The following is a 23,526-nucleotide window of genomic DNA, read 5'->3' on the forward strand; positions in this document are numbered from 1 at the left end:
ACTATAATAATATAGCATGAGAGTTTCTCACATTACATCTATTCCCCATACTGCTGGCTATATTCTGCCTTCAACTTCATATGCACAACTCTCATTGGATTCTGGAGGAACTGTATTTGAAGCCAAAATGCGTTTCATTGTCTTTCTAAAGTCTCTCTAAGTTTAGTTGCTAAATCCTGAGCTCAAGGACAAAGCTTGTCTAAACATTTTCCAGTGTCTGTCTCTGTGAGATTCCCATCTGCTGTGTTTTATTTCCAGTTTCATCTTCCTACTTTCCTAAAAACACAAAGCAGAAACACATGTTTCCTCTGCCCTGAAGTGGAGGAATCACCAAATTTCCCAGCAGGTTCTCTCATAACATATGATGGATCCAAGTTTGTCTACAAATGATACAAGCCCTTTGTGGAGTAGAAAGGGAGGAGACCAGAAATGTGGGCCAAGTTTCTGAGTATTATGAACACACCCCCATCCCCCAAAGGGACTTCATATCCTGTTTCCTCTCTCCCAAAAATTTCACCTGGCTTTGGGTTTCATTAAGAGAAATACACATTGCTGGAGTCCAGGCTCTAGGTCTTTTCTTCGTGCTTCCTGCTGACACTGCAGAGACTACAAGAGCCATGAAAGCTGTGTCTGACCTGGGGGCTTCAAATTTACTACAATAGCAGAGCAAATTAAATGGAGAGCACATTAAGCGGGTTGGGAGATTGTTGTTGACCAACAAATCTTCATTAAGTTCCCGCACCAAGCTGTGCTGAACGTCCAATGGAACTGATTATTGTGTCTCCATCTGTGTTTCAACTATTTCTCCACCAGGCTTAAAAGAAATTCAAACTTGCTTTAGGTCTAATTAGAAATAAAACACAATATTAATCCACCTTGCCCCATACACACATCCAGTTTGCAGGTGTTGATGCATCATTCAAACAGGCCAAGTTCCACTCTGGTCACCACCAGTTATTTACTGCCCTGGTTTTTGCTAGCTCTTTTATTTACTGCCAGTGTCTCACAGAGATTTTGTTCACTATTTTATGGTGACTCTCTGGATTATTGGTTTGCATTACCAGTGACAAAGTCTGAGATCAGTTCCTGGCACTGGTCTCCAGACGTTTCAGCTCAACCCCAAGAGTTCATACAACTCACACCTCCCCACAGCAAAACCTGTGCTCGGCCTAACAGCAGCTTTCACAGGATTAGAGCAAAGCCCCGTTCTGATATTCATGACTAAAGGGAGGCTACCACAGCTGGGGCCTCTGTCAGCCTTCCCTGCAGACCACTACTAGAAATACAGTTCCACAGGTAAAAACCAGGTGCCGAGCTACTCTGCTGTATGGGCTTTAAAAAACACTCTTCCCAATTTAGGTCAAACATAGAGAGGTTTGGGGAAAAAGTGCAAAGGAAAGCAGGGGAAATTAAACAGCAGTACTGAGAGTTACGTAGCTTTAGCATCTGCAGTGTACATGCACAGCAGGTTCTTCTACCACAGACTGTCCTTGCCCTAAGGTAAGGTAAGAAACAATTACTAGGTATTTCTCTTCTAAATGTAAGGTAAGAAACAAAAGGTACATAGAGATACAGCATGAATGAGGGAGTTAGCCTTCAGTATCACTCTTTATCGGATAACATTTATGGTGTTCAGACTATGTGTTGGCCATGGATATTAGCCATAACCCATACCCTGTTGTCCTCAGAGTCAGGTAACATTGAAAAACATGAGCGGGACTCAACCTAACCTTTTCTGTATCAAAGAGAATGCATCAGTTATTTGGGTGTATGCAGCAGCACCTCAGTACACAGCATGTTACTGGTTCCCAGCACTTGGGCACTGCAAGGCAGCCTGTGCCTCACAAAGCTTTCCTGTTGTGTCCCAGGCAAGACTGAAGAGTGCAACCACTTGCCTTATAGTGGGATCCAAATTATTTTTTGCTAGTGGTTAATTGGTTTCTATGCTCTAGAAGAACATATGTTCTGTTCTTTTTGTACCAGGTGATCTATGACATTTGGGGACACATTTTTAACTGCTAGTTTGTTTTATAAATATGGTAAGAGTTAACCTAAAGGACAAATTATTAGAATTACCCATAATCCCAAAAGCTAATATAACTGCTGGGAAATTCTAGACCTCAAATCAGCTGTGCTATAGAATATGATGAGTTCCTATTTTTTCCATTCAGCAGACTTAGCAGCGAGATTTTACAATGAGAAGAAAGCAATTTGCTTAGCTGACTTGGGATTTCATCTCCTTCCATTGCATCTCTTAGACTATACACACGTCAGCAAGCAAGTCTCAGCTCTGTTCAGTCTCAGTCTGACCTCTGTACTAACTTGATTTATTGTTTTCAGTTCTCAAATAGTATATTACGTTATACCCCAAAGGGTCTGATTAGAACTGGCCAGTATTTTAATGATTTATGAGGGGCATCTGGGACTGCATGGGTAGCATACGTGTTGTGTCACTACTATAGGAGGAGAGTCTGTATTGATCATACCAGCATGCTCCAAGACAAGACTGTGTCAAATTCCAATAAGCTTTAGTTCACAAACCTGATTTGACAGGTGGCCAAGCTTGCACTAGGACTGACTGTAGTTCTCATGGTGGGAATAAAAGAAAACAGCTGGACTGCTTCTAGCCATTGCATTATGAGAGGTTTTCCATTCCTTTCTTTTGTTCTATTTCTGTCTTGCAGTGGTTAAGGAGGTGTTTATCCTTCCTAGTTCTGTAGCCAAAAACCTGGGCAACAGGAGCTTTCTATCAGCTCTGTGGTTTATCTTTCTGCCAGAAGATACTGGTGAGAAATACAGGCTACTGGAACTAGCCTTACAAACCTCTCTAAGTCCTGCCATGGCTATCACATTGCTATAAAGTCTTTGATCAGAGAGGCTGGGGTGAGAGAAAGACAAAGAAACAATTAGATTTTTAAGCCATAATGTCACTGCATTTAATAAGGAATTGTGCTATATCTTTAGGGTATCTCTAAAGGATGACTTTGCAGTTGCTGAAAGAAGGGTATCAGAAGCACAGCATGGTGATGTAGGGTTCTTCTGTGTCCTTGGTTTGATTTTACATGTTCTGAATTCTATTTTGAGCACCAAAGCCAAAATGTGCCAAAGCATTCCTAGGAAATCTTATCCCCCAGCATTCAAGTCCAATCTTGACCATGCCTTTCACCTCATAATGTAAGGTGCTTTTGACTCACTAGAGGTGGGCACAACTTTTGACCCAAATTAAACCCAAGGGTGACTCTACCCAGGTTCAGCTATCACTACTAGTGACAGCACTCTGGCCCTGGGTTGCTTCCCAGCTCAGACTTGTGAGATGTAGAAAAATAACCCAACTTAACTTTATTATCTCCACCTGTGTGGTGGGAACAGCAGTGTCTTCCTCACAGGCTCACTGTGATAACAACTATAACATTCATTCCAGTGCTTAAGAAACACCAGGGAACCACAGCCGCCTACCTCCTGCTGTTTCCTGTCTTCCTTCCTAGCAGGTTGCTCAACCCTCCTGCTATGCCACCACAGGGATACATGCCTGCTGTCTCCCTGTTGGGTAGCATAGAGCTATCTTCATGGTGCTGGTAGAGACCACAGGACAAGAACAAAGAGCAGTGAGGCTGTCAATAGTCCCAGACAGAATAGACCCCAAATAAAAGGCAATATATTGTTTTTAAGATAGAAGAACATACCAGAGCTAGTCACAGGGGAGAAGGGCTTTGCATTGTGCCATCCTTTCAGTTAAATCCTTCAGGCAGAAGCCATTCATTTGTAATGGGATTCTTTGAATTCTGAAGCCTGATGTTTCCAGTGCTGGACTGGAGGACACTGCTATACTAGTTATTGTTTGTTACAGCAGCCTCATTCACCTTCAGATGTGGCCTGTTAAACTCTGGTGGGGAACACGGGACACTGACCTAAGAGACTGCATTGCAACTGGGGTTCTGTGCAAGGCACAGCGCAGGAAATTCCTGACCTCTGAACACTACCGAAGCAAGAAACAAACGTGTCTCCTGCCTCTAGATCATTTTGGAGGTGACCTGGAAAAAATAGATCAGGCTAGATTAAGAGCTTGCCACACAGAATAAGCCTGAAGAGTAAAACCATGTCAGAGACTGGAAACAACAGCTAAGTGACACTTTGTCCTTTCATTAAGCTAGATGCAGCATGCCCAGCACCCATCTGTGGCTTTCTTGTGTTGCGTTCAGTTGGAAGTGAGATGTCCAGATCAACACCCCTTACAAAGTAGACAGTATGCAAAAGAGTGTAGTAGTAGGGCTGCTTGGCAGTTGCAGTTTCACCCCAAACAGCCACAGAGAGGGAGCAGAGCATATACCCTGCAATGTATAGCACTAACAGGCTCTGCCTCCCACACGACGACAGTGCTGAGGCTGAAACATATCACTGCAAATACAAGCCTCCAGTCCACTGGATCTGCTTCAGAGAAATATACTCAGCATATTTCAGGCGATTTGTGAATAAACCCAGGCTTGTACCTCTCCACAGGGTTATACTGTACTAACATCATCCAGTAATGAGAACACCACACACTCTCTGCAACCACAGCCTGCAAATATTGGTAAAGCATTACTAAAAGTCATGTAAAAGCAACTAGGATTTGTGGTGTTCAGGGAAGATGAAGACTTTGGAGTGGTTGTACCAAAACACCAGTGTTGGCCAGACAACCCAGCTGGTTACTAACAACTCTAAGAGGAAATCAGTGGCATGCGTTACTCCTCATTTATAGCAATCTGCATCAACTCGTGCGCCTGTCTTTCAGAATGTCCTTTGAGTTTTTCAGTAGTCTTCTGAGGGTGCTTCCACAAGAAAAAGAACAGAGTTTATCCATTTAGAATATACTTACTGGCTTTCACTGGACAAGTCATTGCTGGAGGCAATGGAGATACAATGATGTAACAACCCTTGTGCACAGAAGAGCCAGCCTTAACATGGAAGAACTGAATTTTAGGCAAGCTTGTCTTCAATTGGGAGCATAGGGATAGCAAGAGTGTATCATGAATGTAGCATGTCCAAGAGCTGTTTAGTGCTACAATACTGTAGATTGTAATTTTTGTTTTCTCAAGAGGGAGTGAAAAATATCAGTACTTCATGGAGGAACGAGTTATAGATTATCAGAACTGGTCATCGGGGTCAAGTCTGATGGCTGAAGTCCATTGCAGATGATACTAGCAATGATGTTTGATCTAGGAGTGGTAGCCTGACATGGAGCTAGAGAGACTCTCAAATACGGGCATGCTGTTGCAGTGACAAATAGCTTGGAGACATAGAAGATACATTTTGGAGCAGTTACTGTCTTTGGGTCATATGCAGTGTGTCTGATTCTCTACCAGATCAGGTTGGGTTAATGGGTATAAGGACTCACTTAGCAGCTGAGAGCACAGGAGTACCAAGGGGTTCCAGAGGGCCCAATTTTGTAGCTGAACTTCTGTGCTTACAGCCAAAAGCCCTGTGTCTTTTCTTGGACAAGGGCTGGAGGGGAACTCACTTTCCTTTGCTTGCTTGCCAAGAGCCAAGTTCAGGTCCTTAGAGCTCTACAGGGCTCTCACTCCAGCTGATGACTTCATGAACACCTAGCATCGGGAGGAACACAGCTCCCTGCACAGCTTTAAATGTTTGTGTTTCCCTGCATATGCCGATGACATCATTGCCACCTGAGGGCCTGAACTCTGGTCTTGGCAGGTAAAAGCCTTTCGGGTCACCTTACATTGGGATTCTTGCTCCCGATGCATATTTATGTAATGATTGCTAGATGGCTGTAATTAAATGACTGTAAAGCACCACCTAAAATGCACTAGTAATAAATTCTTAATAGCTGATGCTATAACAAGCAGTTACAAAAAATATATTGTAACATGCAGATTGTTAACAGTGTCTGGGCCTGTTCAATGCACAGTTTTAAATAGTTACAATGCACAGTATTAAAATGGCATGTAAAATTTGTAACTAGTAAATAAAAAGTCCAATTCAGCATCAGAATATACCCAAGCTTCAGTGATGAAGAAGCCACAGAAAATCTTGAAGTGGATGAGCTATCTCCTCTTATCTCTGCAATCCTTTTGGTGGTGCTAATCAGCAGTCATGGTTTCTGTAAAGCGTACTCCATGTGCCCACCCCGGCCTGGTGCAGACTCTATCTCTTCCTCTGTCCTGACTCAGAAACATGGTTAGGATCCCATTTATATTACAAAAATGCAACTATGTCCACAAAACTCTTAGTTTTGCATTCCATGAGAAAGGGGTGGGTCAGGGAAAATCCATTTAGCTGCCCATATTTTTCACTTTTCTTTTATCCAGTCAAAGCTGCAGTGTGGGCAATGTCTCTACAGAGATGATTTCTTGTAACTAAGGAATAAAATAAATATACATTCAAAACAGAAAAATTAGCAAAATCAGCAAGTTGGCCAGGTTTTGCTTGTTTGGTACAACATTGCTGCACATGAAACATTGCTGCTTCTGTCTAGCCACTGTCAGGAACCACACACATGGTTGGTAAATACAAGTGTACTAACCAGCTGATGACAAGGGAATATTTTATACTACAGTTGCAGACAAAAATGAGGCCACCCTGCCTTAGGGCCTGCATACTGATGTACATCCTGAAACAGTCAAGACCATCAGGTCTGAGCCCTGCTGGCTGGGCCTCAGACTTGCTATGAAAAAATTAGACATTTTTGAGGCTTCTGAGGCCTGGCAACCCATAACATCATTGGAAGGTGTGGTAAATTCAACATATTTGAGAACCAGGATGGGTTGATTAATTTCTTCCTTACATTTGAGTAGTGCTTTGCATCAGAAATGTTGCTGCTGATTTCCCTGGATGTCACATGGAGGAAAATTCTACTTGGACAGAGGAGAGGTGTACAGTTAGGACAGAAAATTGGGTACCAATGCAATACTGAGGGGGAAAAAAGCAAACAGATATTTTCTTCTTCTTTGTACTCCTCAAAGCTGTCCAATGTAGTTTGATTTAGTTAGTCTGCTCCTCAACATAGGTTCTGCATGGTCCACCTAAATGGATTTTGCCAAGTCACACCAAGTGAGTGCCTTACCATAAGCATATAGCTGGGTTAAAGTTGTGGGTTTGGAAGCCTCTACTAAATTTGGAAGTGCTGTTCAGATTACATCCTCCAGCTGCTGGAGAGATTTTCTTACAAACAGTTGGCTACTCAAATACCTTGTGCCTCCCTGGAAACTGCCTCTATCTCAGCTTTCAAGTCCAGCCAGCCTTACCTCAGTCATCACTGTATTTGATTCATACCATCTATATCTCATAGCACTCCTAGCAATTGATAAATTATGGTTCCAGTGAGGCTATCGGGTTAAACACCAAGGAAGAAAGAATGATGACAGTAATACTTGTCATTTGTGTGGAGATGTAGCAATACAAAACCCTCTCTCAGACATATGTTATCTTCGAGGAATCTTTCCAAGGGGTAGACTTTCTGGGAAACATTTATGACTTTTGAATACATGATAGGCATGAACTTGACATGACCTACTTTGACCAAGCCCTGGGCTTCAGCTTGGTCTTTTACCACCACAAATCAGTCTATATGAAGTGCAGTCAGACTGATATCTTCACTGAGATGTCAAGGTTACAATGCATACCAGCTTGAGAAAAAAACGGCATGTAGAGTACTTTCTTATCAGGATTTAAAAATTCAAAGATATTTTTACCAAAGCCAGAGTAAAATGGCTATGTTCTACCCATACACAAAAGCCAATACCATGCCTGGGATGATTAATTATTCAATGCATCATTGAAATGAGAACATTAACGTACTCATATTATTCTCAAATCCCTCCTTTACCTTGGTATTGAAAAATGCAAGGAAAAACAGAAGATATAAAGCTTTTCTTCTAAATATCCTAGACACAAGAGTTGTTTTTTCCTCCTGACTTTCCAGAGCATCATGCTGCAGGGTTTTGTGTCATCCCATCTCAACCTTCACACCATCCTGTCAGCTTGACCTCGTGCTAATGTAATGCCAAACTGTCAAATTACACTGACTTTTGAGTTTGTTCTTTCTTAATTAAATACTATAGTGTTGGAGAAATTGGATAAAAGGTGGCACATATTTCCAAGGTCCAAGACACCTGTCCAGGGACACCTGTCTCTAAAGGCCCTCTCCTCAGTGTGGTGCTGAACAGTACTAATTGTGTTACAGATAAAGCTGTAGTCACTGAATTAACTGACAAACAACCAAAGCATCCACAGTATATGCAGTCCACAGGGGCATCCACTGCTGGGAAGAGAGGAAGCCTAAACAGTCAGGGAGGAGATATTGTCTGGGACTTTTCACAGAACCACTTTCCTTTCATCTTGGGATAGTCCATATATAAGGAACCACTGATGTGGCTGCTCTCATAGCCCAACTGCAGCAAAGCCACTCATGGGTTTCCAGAAAGGCAGTTACAGCTGCAGGCATGGCATAGCGACACATATGGCCTGTGTCATACTCCAGGTCACTCTAGATATCAGAATGACCTTCTGCCCTGTGATAGGCCTCTGACTGCAATTCTCCTGCTAGTCATAATTAAAGAATTTCTATTACACAGTTCAGATACAATTACAGTTGTAGTACAAACCCATTCAAAATTAGTCTAAATATAATGGTAAAATTTCTCTTACGTGATTGAATAATTACTGGAATACAGCTCCAGAAGGGCAAAGATCAAGAATGTTTCATATGAATATCATTCAGAAACCGGCATTTTAGAATCTTATTGCTCATTCATACAACATACATCACAGAAACAGATCCACTAAAAAAAGCAAATATAGCTGAATTGAGCATCATTAAAAACATATTTTTAAAATGAACCACCACATTATTACATATAATCATTTTCCTTTCACACTATTTTGTTTTAATCTATTCATGTTCCTTATAAAACATTACACAATTTTAATCATAGCATTGTTTTCTTTAAATATGTGCATTTCAGTAAATGACACTTGCATGTATAAATTTAGTGAGTTAAAATGTTAAGACTGATGCTAGAACTGAGCAGTCATTTATTCAGAAAAAAATTGCCTTGTTTTCCTGACTGTAAATTTTCTATGGAAAGCTATTATTTTTTTTCAGTGTATTCATTATTCAACATATTAGCTGAATAGTCCTACAGAGACTTCTCTGCTTTTGAATCATTCACAGCCTTTTAGTTCCAATTATTTCACATTTGAAATTTGAACCCTGGTCCTTCCTTTTTGTTGGACATAGAGTTTACATGAACTGATGCTGTTCTCCAGTTGAAAAAGTGCAATCAGAATGCAGATGGAATAAGTTTTGTACACAGCGTCAGCAGTTCTTGTCTGTGTTTCAACAGGAGTAAATTCCTTAGCTATAATACAAGATCAATATGAGCAAAAGCTTAAAGCCATCTTAAGATAATTATGAAGAAATACACCCATCTTATAAAGACCATTATTCCACAACATTTGATATCCACATAGCACACACTAACTTCTTTTGCCAAGCCTACGCAGTTATGTTCCCTTCTAGAAAGACAACTTAAAAAAAAAAAAAAAAAAAAAAAAAAATCTCTGAAGGAGCACTTTTCCTCAGGTGTGCTATACTTCAGAGTTATTCACCCAGCTGTTACAGGGATGGAGTTATGGACCTGGAAAGTACAGTTCCCAGAAGGGCTGCCGAGTAAGCTGTCGCCTGTCCCTCTCCATCATAACTGCACCCTGAACTCCTCAACGTCACCAGGACTTTTGGGCAGCACCCTGTAATTCTCCACTCCTGTGAGACTTAGGAAAGCAGGTCTGACAGTAGCCTTCAGTCTTCTGAGGCTAGATAATATGAAAACCAAAGTATTTATACAGGAGAGAGGGTGAGAGGAAGGGATTACAGGCAGTACTAAATAAGAAAAAAATGCAAACTAGTTGAAAACAACTTTATAGGGAGTGAGAAGTGCCCTAGAGTGGTCATTAGCGATGCTGCTAAGAATGGGATACATCCAAAAAGGGGAACATTTGCTGCCGATATTATGAGGTGGGAAAGATTGGAGGAGGCTGTTATTCTTGGAAGTATTTAATGAACTGGCAGATGGCCCTGTGGTCAGGACACTGGAAACGCAAGTACCATTTCTGTTGCAAGACCTCCTGTGTGAAGGAGAAGACACACTGGTGTCTGAGATCACCAGTGGGAGCTGGGCAGACCTGGTGCAGTGGGCACTGGGGTGGCCAGCGTCAAAGCAGCTCTCAGTCTGGGAGATGTCTGTTCCAGTGTGGGAATTCCTCCATGCCTCCTCTTGCATAAAACCATCCAAAATGGGCAAGAACATCTGCTTTTGTTTTCACAGTAAAAGCTGACACTGGAGGAGATATGCACATTTGGGAGGGGAACACATTCCACAGTGGGGCTCTTTGTAATACAAACAATACAAGACCATCCTGAGAACATCATTATGTGGTGAAAACTTACTGTATTCAAGAGGACAAGGCTGCCTGTGAAGGTGGCAGAAGAAGGTGCACTGAAGTAAGAGGGTCCCTCTTGGCAGCTGGTTGGCAAGGCAAATCACCCAAAGTGCACAGCAGAAGGGTGGCTTCTAGTCAAGGTTCAGTGGCCTAACACTGACAGAACAGTCACTGCTGCCCTCCTTCATTTCTGGGGACATTTCAGGGACTTAGTTACTGCATTTCTCCTTCAGCCAAAGAATGGATTAATATAAAGTTGCAACGAGTTCCCAAGTCGGGCTAGTCTTTAGACTCTCTCTGTGCATGGAGAAGTACCTTGATGGGAAACTAGGAAAACCTTTGACCACAGTTAGTGTTTGGAAATAAATTGTCAGTGGAGGTGCTTGAACATGAATACAATCTATTTGTACATGATGGAGATGTTCAGCAGAAAGATGAAAGGTTTCAGGTTTAATGTCCTGAACCGTTCTACCCCAAACCATCCCTCTAATCATTTATGCAAAAGGCATTCAGTAGGCAGCGCCAGAGCAAGACTTTGATTCATTGACTACAACTACACCCATGTCCTAGACAGATGCTTCTGTTATAAAACTGCATGAGTTTACAGACTTCCCAATATCTCTGTAATGCAGATGCTTGACTAATTTTTAGAATATAGAAAAAAAAATTAATCTTTTCTTAAAACAGAAATCTAATAAAAATAGAATTTCTATTCCCCTTTTTAAAAATCCTCCCAGGAGTTCAAACCTATAGCTAAAACAGTGAACCACCATTTCAAAAGAAATGTACCACATAGGAACAGAGTAATTCCAGAGATAAACTGATGTCTAAAAAAAAAGTATTTCTCCTTGTAATTGAAGTATTTACTTCAAGATTAGAAATGGGATAGTTCTTGGAGGGGACAGAGAGGAAAGGAATGCAAATGAAACAAGCTAATAAAAAGAAAAAGTATTAGTGCTCATATGAATGGCAACTGGAATCACAATAACTTACTCTTGTGGATTTTTTCTACCATGAACATTTGTCATGAGGACAACATGTATGTCTGGTAACTACCATTGGAAAGAACCAAAATACTCCTTACAGAGTTTCCCCTGATGAAGCTAACAGTTAAGATCTAACCAGTAAATAAGATTTTGCATAACCAATTCTACTGAATTCAGCTCAGTTTGTTGAGCAAATTATAAAAGGAAAAAATCAGATAAAGTATATATAAGGAAGTCCTAGTTACATGGTTAAAGGAAAAGCTCAGCATACCAAATTAGTAGCTTGTTTCTACACCCACTGAGTAGCTACACTTACACAATACATTTTCTGTAGCATTATCTCTTTCTATTCGAAAGCAGAACTCATGTGCTGGCATATCAAGGACTGGGCTGTTTCACTATGGTAATAGTGTGTAGAATTTCAGATAGTAGTGTGAACTTCCCCACTTCCCATGAAAAAAATCTTTAAAAATATAATAATGAAGTTTTAATCAAGTGTTGGAAAGAAGAGTTGAGTAGTCAGATCAAAATAAGCCTACTGAGGCCCTGAGGATAGCAGTTAGCAAAAGCTTTTGCTTCCAATTTGCCATAATAATATAAAACTTTATTTTAGAAGCACAGGCTTTGAAATCATTGTCTGAACCACAACATGGAACTATGTGAACCACTGATTGTCTTTGTTTAGGACTGTCATAGTTTAGATTGCAACAGTATTCATAAGTCCAGTCATGGCCTCTGCTGTGATAAGCACATAAACAGACAAGAGAGAGTATCCAGAAGCTGGAACTGTCGTCGAGCTTTGTGAGGGGGTAAGGGGAGGTGAGAGGAAGAGAGGGTGACCTCAGTCTCTGGCTGGTGGTGAATGTCTGCACTCCACTTTTCAGGATGGCCTGGGACTCCGTGTGCAGCAGGGACTTACTGCGCCCCAAGATAAGAAGTGCCTCAAGTCAGACGCTGGGCAGCCAGAACAGTGCCAGAACACCGTCCCTGGAGGAGCTGCAGCGCCTGCTCTGGACACGTGCACACCCCACGGGGCACGTGGATGAAGTCTGGCCAAACCTTTACGTGGGAGACCTGTAAGAGAGAGGGAAGGGTTGGAAGTATTGATGCAATGCTTAGCCCCCACCCATTTTCCTTTGAAACCTTCCACTCTTTGTTTAAAGAAAGAGAGCTAGGCACTGATTTGGGGACCCCTCACAGTAAGTCTAAGTGTGGAGCAAGGCTGAACCGTGCACAGGATGCTGTAAGCATAGAGAAAAGGCATCCTAGGTATCCAAAAAGAATATCCCCCCCTCCTGATTTCTCTTCCTGCATTAGTACAGGAGTCTCACACTGCAAGAGCCTGGTGAGGCCATGGCATCGGTACCGCAGGCAGTCATGCCAGAGCTAGGTAAAACAGGATCAGCCTTGTTTTTGCCTCGTTGCCAGGTGACATCAGTCCCCTGAACTCATGAATGCTCAGCAGAGGTGACTTGATGAAAAAGCAAACAGCAGAAAACTCTTGGCTTGTACAGAAATATCACCACCACCTTTTTATTTTTTGTGAGTTGAGAAGGAAAACCTAAACCGATGTTTGGGAGAAAAATGCAGGAAATTTAGAAGTCAGTTTCTTAACAAGCTACTTCTGGTCTATGCTTTGGACCTGATCAACCTGTCAGAAAATAGCCACTACAACTTCACGTGGTTTTAACAAACTGCACCATCAGCAGCATGTTCTACCCCGCATGGTAATGCAGCAGGCAAACTGTCCTCCTTCTAGGTACGTTGCTCGTGACAAAGCACAGCTGAGCCGAATGGGCATCTCCCATGTTGTGAATGCCGCTGCTGGGCGATTTCGCATTGACACCGGACCCAAATTCTACAAAGACCTGCCTGTGGATTACTATGGAGTGGAAGCAGAGGACAACCCAAACTTTGATCTCAGCATTTACTTCTACCCAGTTGCTCAATACATAAGAGCAGCACTGAATTCCCCAAGAGGTAACTACACCATCTGTGCACATTGCATATCTTCTGCATAGGAGCCAAGTCTAGCAAGTTATCAGATAATATCTGGCATAAACCAACCACTGGCAGATATGGGTAAAAATGGAGATACCCAAACCAAGTAGCACCACACCTACCTCTTGAACTCCCACAGTGAGTGGGAGTTCCTCTCTTCCCCTGAAACAGGGAAGGATGGACTGGACAGGCTTTCCAAGGGCTTTTCCCTATACTTAGTGCTATTCCTTAGTAAAAGACAAAATAGCAAGTATCCTTTATTACCTATAAGGACACACTGACCTGGGAGGAGGCACATATACACTCGATCTTTCAAAATTAGTGATGGGGTTTAAAATAAAAGCTGGGATGGCAAGCATCATATCTGAGTAACAAGAATCAACTATAGTGCTACAATCTATGCAAGTCCTACAAATGCAGGGTAGGGAGGAACTTGCTGGGAAACAATTCTGTAGACAAGAACCTAAGCAACACCGCCAGCAGGAGATAATGTCATGCTGTTGCTAGAAGGAGCATAACCTTGAAATAGGAAAATAACCCACAAAATCCTTGGACTCGCTCAACACAGGCCAGGTACAATGCCAGAGGCCTGGAGCTAGTGGGGGATCATTACCATTAAGGACAAACCCTTACAAAAGCAAGTCTCCACTGTGCCACAAAACTGTACAGGTACCCGCTCACAAATAAGTGATTTTTTTAAAGAGAAGTTATGCACTCAGCAAACTGTTTTACCCACATCATGGTGAGCTTTATTATCAATGAGGGTCCTAAAATACTAACTACCCAGCTTAATCATATGCTGCTAGTAGATATGACCCACACCATACAAACTAGGAAAGGGAGACACAATAACAGAAAATAGTGTACCTCCATGCTAGATACCTCAGCATTTACTGCTGTTTGGAGGTCTTGATCCATCCTGTTAGAAAGTATTTGCATTTCTGCAATTGAGGGTTACATTTGGATTCCAAAACCACTGACATATTTGGGGAATTTGGATCTGCACTCATTTCTGTTACAGCATAGGTGATTTGCAATTGAAGTAATGATTGGTGGTGCTCCAGAGAAAGGTAAGATCCAAGATCTTTTCATGCATGTGTAAAAAAATATAGTTCCAAATCAATTGACAAAAGACAGCAAACAACAGAGGAATCATGGTGGCTGCAAAAGCAGACAAAACCAGTGCTTTGCAAGATGCCCAAATACTGAAAATTATGAATGCAGAACAAGTTAGGGCTCAAGGATAACACAATGAATTCATCATGTCCAGAGTACATATTTATCCCTCCTCCCATGCTTTTAGATAGTGCTTTACTGAACTCCATATGGAAGCAGGGTTCTGGGAATGGAGACAAGGTGAAATTCAATCATATACAGTCCAGCTGTTGCTGACATTCATCATTTTAAGGAAAGCACAACAGTTTAGAAAATAATAAACAAGATGTTCTGGAAGCATAATTTTCTGAGGTACAGAAATTTAGCAGCTAAATACTCATGACCTATGCAGGGATGAGACAGGGAGGGGATTGTTACTCACATCATTTAAAAGAGGAGGAAAAAATGGCATTTATTATAAGCAGTGATGCTGAACAAAAGATTATACCAGGTGACAAGAGGCCTGTTCATATTAAATTCAGGATGTAATGAGGCACTTCTGTTTGAGAAGTCATTTAAGACTGCTGCTTAACTATTACAAGCAAATTCAACATTTTTTTTTTTTTTTAAATGGAATTAGATTATCTTTTTCACCTGGGAGGATAAGTCAAAGTTAAGACTATATGAGGCACAAACATATTTAAAACTATAAATCAAATATTAGAATTAAGTAAGAACTGTTACGTCCATCATGCTTGAGGAAAAATTTTGATGCTTTACACCAGAAGTCCAGAAAACAGCATGGACAGATTTGTTCCAGATTTCTACCTTAGCTGAACTGAATATCTCTTTGGTGCTGTAAGGAATTTATTTTTAAGGCAAGTTCTTCAAACCTGAATGTGAGCATGTGCAAAAGGAAGCAGGGGAGCATGCACTCTCGTGCTCCTAACTGGGAGCTATTCCTGTCACAGTGGTCAATGGCTGCATCACACCCTGAATGACTTCATCAACTTTGTTTTTATACAGATTAAGAAATACATGCACTACTATTGCAGCCATGCCATATAAGCATTATTTTATGAACTCTGCTTCCTTGGCTGCCTTTCCTTCAGCACAGCCTCCCTCTTCCTTTGCTCACATAACAGAGCTGTTTGGAAGGCTCATCCAAGAGCAAGCAGATGCACAATCTGCCCCCTTCTCTGCAAGGAAAAACGTGGTGTCAGGGGAGTACTGGCTTTCTCCCTCATGCTCAAGAGGCAACTCCTTGAATATCAATCTTGCCCCTCTGCATGGCTATCTGTACTATTTGCATTTTTCAGCTAAACCTAAGTGTAAGTCATCAGGGTTTGGTAAAGTCTAACAGAAAAGAGAGGGAAAGAGAACTTGAGAGCACAGATGAAAGCATGCCATGAAAACTATTAAACACCGTGCAGTAAAAAATATTCCCAAGCTTCTCCTTTCATTGATCTCTGAACATGTTTAAAACAGGCAGGATAAAATCACCCATTAACTTCCTGAAATGGCAAACCCTCTCAAAGGCATTTCCCTTCTTCCAATTCAGTGGAGTAAATGAAAAGCTAGGCACCCTTTCCTGCTGCTTTCCTGTTGGTGGTAGTTATGAAAGAAGCTTAATTTAGGAGAAAAGGGTCCTCTCTCTTGACTCTGCCATAGGTGCATTATATCAGTTTGTCCTCCCACTTTCCAGCAGATGACAACCCTTACCTGTTCCAGAAGGCATGAGGACACACTACCATTTAAAGTTCTCCCTAGGCTTCTTGCTATTTTCAGCTGTGACAAAATAGACACTTGATTAATCAAGAAATAGACAATTGATTCTGCACCTGGCTACAGGACAGTGGTTAAAAGGTAACAGGAGATGAGGAGACCACAGTGGAGTGGGAAGAGTTCTTGGGGATCGCTAGCCCAACAGAGCTCTCTTTTTGCTGAGCAGCATATTTCTGCTGGATTCAATGGAGTGAGGGCAGCTGGGGTGTTCACTCTGGGTGATGGATCTGGAGCCTGGCCTTAAGCCAAACTGAATCCATCCTGCAAGAAAGCAAGGGCTAGTTCAGGACATTTAGCTCAGTTAATGATGAGTAGCAAAAGGACAATAAGATATTATGTGTTTTAATGACTGATTTGTTCAACAACATTGAATTTCCCAACTTGAATTTGGCCAACAAAGTTGAATGTGCAAACTTTATCCCTAGTGCAAACTCTTTGATGTCAGTTGAGTTACAGCAGGCATGAGCTGGATATAATATCCATAATCCGTTGTTAAAAACCAAGTGTTATTGTTCTGCACAAATCCCAGCCAGATGACAGTTATTGTCTGCCTCTGCAAAAAGTAGCTTGAGATGTGCAGTGCAACATTTCAAATAAGGATTGCAAGATTTAATAATGCCAGAAGCTAAATGCCCCCACTTCTCCTCAGTTAATCCCATTATTCCTAAGGGATCCTGTTACATGCTCAGAGAGAAGGTTGCAACATGGCCCTCTAATGTGAGATCAGGCCAACTTCTTTTTTGCACTATATGTCAAAACAGATGGGAGCAGGAAAGGCAGAGTTGGAGGATGTCGGTTTGCAGCATGGATTCTGTGGTAATAACCTCCTTGCCCACCCTATGACAGGGGCATGCATCACCAGTGCCTCTGAGTCCTGCTTTCCTAGGCTGTCATCCAGCAACCACTTGGGAATCTGAGCCTCAGTGCTGGGATGGTGCATCTCGGCTGCATCCCGTGAGAGGGTGACACAACGCACTGTTATCAAGCCCACTGCAGTCAGCCCACATGGTGCAGACATGCTTTGGGTGCTAGTCAAATGCAGTATATCATGGTGGGTGCAGAGTGTCGCTTAACCCACTTACAGCTAGTGCTAAAAGACAAGGGTCTGAGCCTGTAAACAGAACCAAATAGCAACACAGCTTTTGTTTCCTGACTCAAGTTTAACATTCAATTTGTTTGCTACAAATAATCACATAGTAAATTCAAATCTGCTTTCATTAGAGCAATTTTACGTTAATTAAATCATTTCACAGGACTGATTTATCTGCAACAAACAGTCATTTTACTGTCAGTGTACCAGCATTTATCATAACCTCTGTGCATGCTGAAACAAGGGCTAACAATGTGGAATAGATATTGCACATGTAAAAGATAATATATCTGCATCCTCATGGGAACAAGTGTATTAGAGAGCAATGAAGATTAAGTCCATGGTCAATAGTTGGGGCTTGTCCAGGTTTTTGCTGAGATACCTTCTAAAGCTAATGTTGAACTAGGAGGACTCTTGAAGTGCAGATAAACCAGAGAAGCAGGGAAGAAAATTCAGTGTGTTCTTACTCACCACCTCCTCCTCTCAGACACAGTTAGATTTAAAACAGTAGAACTTCAGTCTATACAAGTAAGAACCTGGAATTTTTTCTGCTTTTGTGTCCACAACAAAAACACATTAGGCAATATTTGATGGCGGCATCCATACCTGCACTCAGCTCAGTCTTCAGTTCCGGACGACAGGTGAGGCTGAGCATTTTCCAAGAAGGCTCCATCTGGGTGGGAAAAAAAATGGACCCAAGTACAGTTTTACAGAAATTCAGTTCAGAACAGCAAGTCTGTCCCCCATCAAATTTCTGGCCAACTTTAGATTGAACTTCAAAACAGTAGTGATTTAAAAATCAAATCCAACATCAAAGCCATCTCTTCTTGGTTGTTTTTTGTTTGGTCCCTCATCCCCCCCGATGCAGTTCAAATCATAAATATAATTTCTTTTTCTTTTAGTTGTAGAGTGCTGGTAGCTTAGAAGTTTTTAGACAAAAAAAAAAAAAATTAAAGTGGTTCTGGTTCCAAATATTTCAGAACATGTTGTTCCTTGGCTTCTGTTATCTGAGGTGTGCATTAGGGCAAGTGTCTAAATTTCCCCAGTCCCTGCCCTTACATTACATTAGGCCTGCTGAAGTATGGATTTTCCAAAGACCTTTTGGACTTACCCCTATTCGCAGTATTTCTCAAAGAGATATTGCACTCCTGACTCCTTTACATTCCTCTGAAAATCTTGGACCTGGGTTATGTGTGTCTGAAGTGCCTCCTCTGGGAAGATCATATAGAATACATATCTCACAAGGTTGGTGTGAAGGCTAATGATACTGCAACACATTGAAGAAAAGTTTAGTGAAAATTCAAATTAATATTGTCTTTTAGCAGGGGTTCAAAGCATTTCTCCATATTCCCATAGAAAGTAGAACTTCACTTCCAAGAATCCCCATGGAGTTAATGGAATTGAGGGGTAGATGTAATTTAACTTGAATAATAGCACCAGTATCTTAGGCTGTATCTGAATGGAAGAACACAAATAGAAATCACTTGATCTTCTAATTCTGCAAAACTGACATTATATTGGAAAAACCTCTTCCTTCCCTCAAAGGTTTTGATGTCCAGTCCAAGTCTGCTGTCACCAGAGCTTTTTTTGCTGCTTCCTTGGAGACTGTATTTGTCCCTTTATTTCTGCTGAAGACATGTCTATCTTTAGGGCTGAGATCAGATTTCTCATGCCAGGATAATGAAAGGTGGCTGTGTGACATACATTGTGGAATTCAACACTTCTCTCAACCTGCTGGCCAGAGCAGGTTTTTACAACACATGCTCATGCTCTCTGAGCATGTGGCTATGTCATTAGTCAGAACTGGAACTGTTGCTAAATAAATACTCTGTCACAAGCAAAATGCATTTAAGATTAAAAGCTGTACACAAAGTACCCAGAATTAGCACCCAGGGAGATGGGGGCAATCAGTCTGAGGTTTTTGGCTGATCTGAACTCATCATCCAACAAAGATATTTTTGTCTCTCTCCCTGGTAATAGAGAAATTAAGATGCTGCAAGCACAAACAAAACAAGGAACTAGCCCTGAAAAGTTGTCCATTCTTTCTACCCCTCCTCACATTTTACAGAGAAATAGCATTTGAGATACTTTATTCCATCTCCAAAGGAAGAAAATCAACACAATATTGTGTTTACTTTTTTTTCATCTTTTCTGGATATAAATTGTATTGTTGTTATATTGCTTTTGGTACAGCTATACAATTAATAAATAAGAGACCATGAATGTGAGTCTAAATAAATACAAATTTTAAAAAAATGCAGAAAATTTAGTTTCAAAGTTCTGAAGATTTTCAGAGAAGAAGTGCTCTGAAATTTTCATGCCTAAAAGACAATATTTTTTTTCAGCTGCATTAATGGGAGACACAGCTGTCCATTAGGTGGTCAGAAGCTCAAATCTGATTATAATCACTGGTTACTTTAATAATGCCCAATTGTTGAGCCATGGTCTTTGTGAAAAGACTAGGTCTGACTGCAGCAAAGGACAAAAGAGTTTGGAAATTTTCAGACAGATCTATAATTGAGTAGAACAACAGAACATTTTTTTTCCAATTAAAAATTTCTCATTGAGTCATACAATTTCTGTGAAAGTTGAAGCATTTTACAATATTTACAAGATACAGGTTTTCAGGTTCCAGAATGAGCTCTTTGTTCACATCCAGAGGAAAAGGACTACAAACCTGAACTTTTCCAAATTAAAGCAATCCTTTTGACAAAATTTCCTTTAATTTCACATAAGAGCATTTTAAAAAGTGTTTATCTCCTTCCAGCATGGGTCAAAGACACACATTAGAAATCTGGGAAGCAGTCATGATACGAAGTTACGTTTCTCAGGCTGCTCCTATTAGTGGTCACGGCAGAAAAACCAAAAGCAGAGCAGAGAGGAGGAGTGAGCTGTACTCCTGGATCCCTGGGAAGGTCTTCCCTGAGGCTCACTTACAGCAACATCGAAGGACTCACAGTATTACTCTAATGAACATGCACACCTCACATTGAAATCTCTGGGGAACTCAAATCATTTCATAAATTGCTTTTCTAGTACCTAATACAGAAGGTCATTAGGGGAGGATAGTGACTATATATGTACAGAGCAGGCTATAGAAATTTTTTTAAAAGTAAATAAGCTGATGCAAATGGCATATACAAACAGGAGCTGTTCTTAATGGTAACATCCATTTTCTCACACATTTCCAACAAAGTCTGAGCAGCCATCAGCACTCTCAGAAAGCATTACTGCTCTAAGCAAAGGAGAAAAAAGCTTGTGGAAAACCAGGAGGGTTCCTGTAATAGCAGCAAGCACTCCTGGGCATTACACACTGGAAATCCCAAGTTTCCAGGTCCTCTGCTAGTAAGTAACCCACCAAGGCTGCTTGCCATAGCATGGCCTTCAAGTATGAAAACTTGAAGCTTTGACAGTAAGTACATCAATCCCCAAACCACATGTGAGCAAGCAGGGATACCATGGATGATAGGATGGGCAGGAGGGCTAAGGACATGCCATCAGGCTGACAGCTAAGCTCAAACAAGCAGTCATGGATCCTGGAATACAATTACGAATTTTCTGTCCCCATCCATTAGAAACCCCACTGCTCCCCAACCAGCATTGCACCAGGTCTGCTCTGCAGGACTGAGCACACCTACTTGCTCAAACCCAGTATCAGCACCACTTCCATCTCTGCTCCAGCACCATTTGGCCTCCTGGCATAACTGCACCTCTCTCCTTTTTCCAGGCAAAGTACTAGTTCACTGTGCAATGGGAATCAGTCGATCTGCAGCTCTTGTCCTCGCTTTCCTAATGATCTGTGAAGATATGTCCCTCGCTGAGGCCATTCAGACTGTGCGTTCACACAGAGGGATCTGTCCCAACTCTGGCTTCCTCAAGCAGCTTTGGGAGTTGGATCTCCAGTTAGGAAGGGGGAAAGGCAGAGGAACAGAAACCTGCTAGAGCCAAGGGAATATGTCTTCTGGCACCAGACTGAGATACGCTGCTCTCACTGAAGATAGTGCAAGGATGCTTTCAGGACTGTTCGGTAGCTGCACTGAGAAACTCCTTGTGAAATGGCTGAGCATAAGCAAGCTGGTAGGAGTTTGGTATGTATTTTTTGGATAAGCCCACTAATTGGAAAGAAAGTGAAATAAAGAGGATTCAAACTGGCAGTTTTGCCCTCCTGGGCCTGTTTATTTATTAACTACCTGTTGGGCAGGGCATAGGGAGCAGTTGGGTTTTCATGCAGAAGTAAAAAGCAGCACAGTCAACTTGAAAAAGCTTTTTACTTGCTTATAATTGCATTTACATGGCAAGAGGGAAAACAGCTAAACTAGTAAAAAGAAAAGGAAAGCATGAGGGTTTTAAGCAAATCTTTAACATTTCACATCCAGCTGGCATAGGGTGAGACTTCAGGTTTTGCAAGCTGACGTGCTCCTTTAGTCTGACATGGTGACACTAGTCAGGATCCAACTCAGAGCTTGGACTCTCTCTATTACAAGCCGCAGAGGGTCTTGCTGGGACCTACACAAGTCCTTTTAGCTTCAAATCTATGGCAAACACTCAGAGCTTAAAAAGACCATGAAATCCTCAGGAGCCAATACTGGAAGTCTCAGCCAGACGCAGTAGCCTGGAGCAGGGCTATCGACAGCCTCACTGCTGCTGAGAGGGAAGGAAGGTGTCCCCTTGCCCATGTAAAGCAAGGGGCATGCTTAGGGCACACTGCCGGCTGGTGTGCTGCAGGGCAGCAGCAGTGGCAGACAGAAACGTTCTCCTCTTGGCTTGCAACCCAATGCTCCAAATCACATTCACCAAATTTTCCTGTTTTAACAGAAAGTCAGAACCTAGTGTCATCGTGTCAGAGCAAAAATGAGCAATGCCTCTAACAAATCCAAAGCAGCAGCTCTGCATTTCGATTACTCTTTTACGCCCAATTGGCCACATTTAATCTTGTGAAGAACTCAAAGCAGATATTTGCTTCAGTGCAATTACAGCCACATACAGAACATTGGCAAATGCAAACAATATAGAATTTCCACTTGACGGCAGATTAATTTGGTGTGATGTTTTCCCTTGAGAGGTCTTAAAGGCTTGTAGTTCTGAAAGTACCCTGCAGTTTGTATTTATAGCACTATGGATGTTGAATTGAAAAAGAGAAGCATATACTCATTCTGAATTGAAGTTTCTTTTGCCTCCATACATTAAAAAAAATTAACTGAGTATAGCACACTTCCCCTGCATTTCTTATAATGCAATATGGAAGCATGACTTCCCTGCAGAACCTATAGAGAAATTCAGGAGGTGTTTCCACTTTTATAAACATAGTAAGTAAAACACAAGCAATTCTACATGCTAATTTTTTCTCAGGGAACAGAAAGATGGGTCTTCCCTCCAGAAAGGGTCCCATCATTTGAGACTGGAGTAAGCAGCCAGAAGGGAGGTCATAGCTAATGATGGAAAAATAAGTCAAGTTATAGCTTTCACAGGCCCCTTACTGGCTGCCACAGCAAGGAGATTAGATTTCAGTGAGCATGGTGGCTGAACCACTCCTGGCACTGGGGTCTCCTCCACCTCGGTCTGTCTGGGGATCAGTATTGCAGACCATGCTGAAGCTATTTTGTGAGTAGTCTTTTCAGTTGCCTTACTAACCACTCCCTTCAAGTCTCTGTAACTCAGCCTATGCCAAGCCAAATCGCACTATATTAAACCACAAGGGGCGTATGAAACACAACAGTCCAAAATCTCTGTGCATTGAGCCTGTCAGGACAGGTCATAATTCCCAGCAAGTTGCACATCTGGAAACATCTGTGGTTGCAGGGCAGAATTTAAAGTGAACAACTTCTCAGAGTGACTTAGCCTAAATTTACCCCAGCTGAGGCCTGTTGGCCATTGCAGGACTATTCCAGCTGGCCAGGGACAGCCACAGATTCCCCTGCCATGCATGACCTGCAGCTGGGAGCAGTAAGTCTGGCTGGAGCTGTGGCCCACTGCTAAAGCCAGGGCATTGGCAAAGCTGGGCTGCTGGCTAGATGTCACTGGTACAGGTGTATAGTGGAAGCTTCCTCTTCAACCTGGAAAAAACCCAACCAAAACAATGAAGAACAAGAGGTCAAAAACACTGACCCAAAGACAATAAAGTAGCTACCCAAC

The 23,526-nt window shown here is 41.8% G+C and overlaps 1 protein-coding gene across 1 annotated transcript; it reads left to right on the top strand.

Annotated features, from left to right (window-relative positions):
- Positions 1-12,220: 12,220 nt before the first annotated feature.
- Positions 12,221-21,543, top strand: LOC113481578 (dual specificity protein phosphatase 13-like). Its single transcript, XM_026851340.1, has 3 exons — positions 12,221-12,499; positions 13,183-13,403; positions 21,122-21,543. The coding sequence occupies exons 1-3, from the start codon at positions 12,309-12,311 to the stop codon at positions 21,334-21,336; spliced, it is 627 nt and encodes a 208-aa protein (XP_026707141.1). The 5' UTR covers positions 12,221-12,308; the 3' UTR covers positions 21,337-21,543.
- Positions 21,544-23,526: the final 1,983 nt, after the last annotated feature.

This window comes from Athene cunicularia (genome assembly GCF_003259725.1).
Source record: "Athene cunicularia isolate RWA chromosome 6 unlocalized genomic scaffold, athCun1 chr6_part1, whole genome shotgun sequence".
NCBI classification, from domain to species: Eukaryota; Metazoa; Chordata; class Aves; order Strigiformes; family Strigidae; genus Athene; species Athene cunicularia.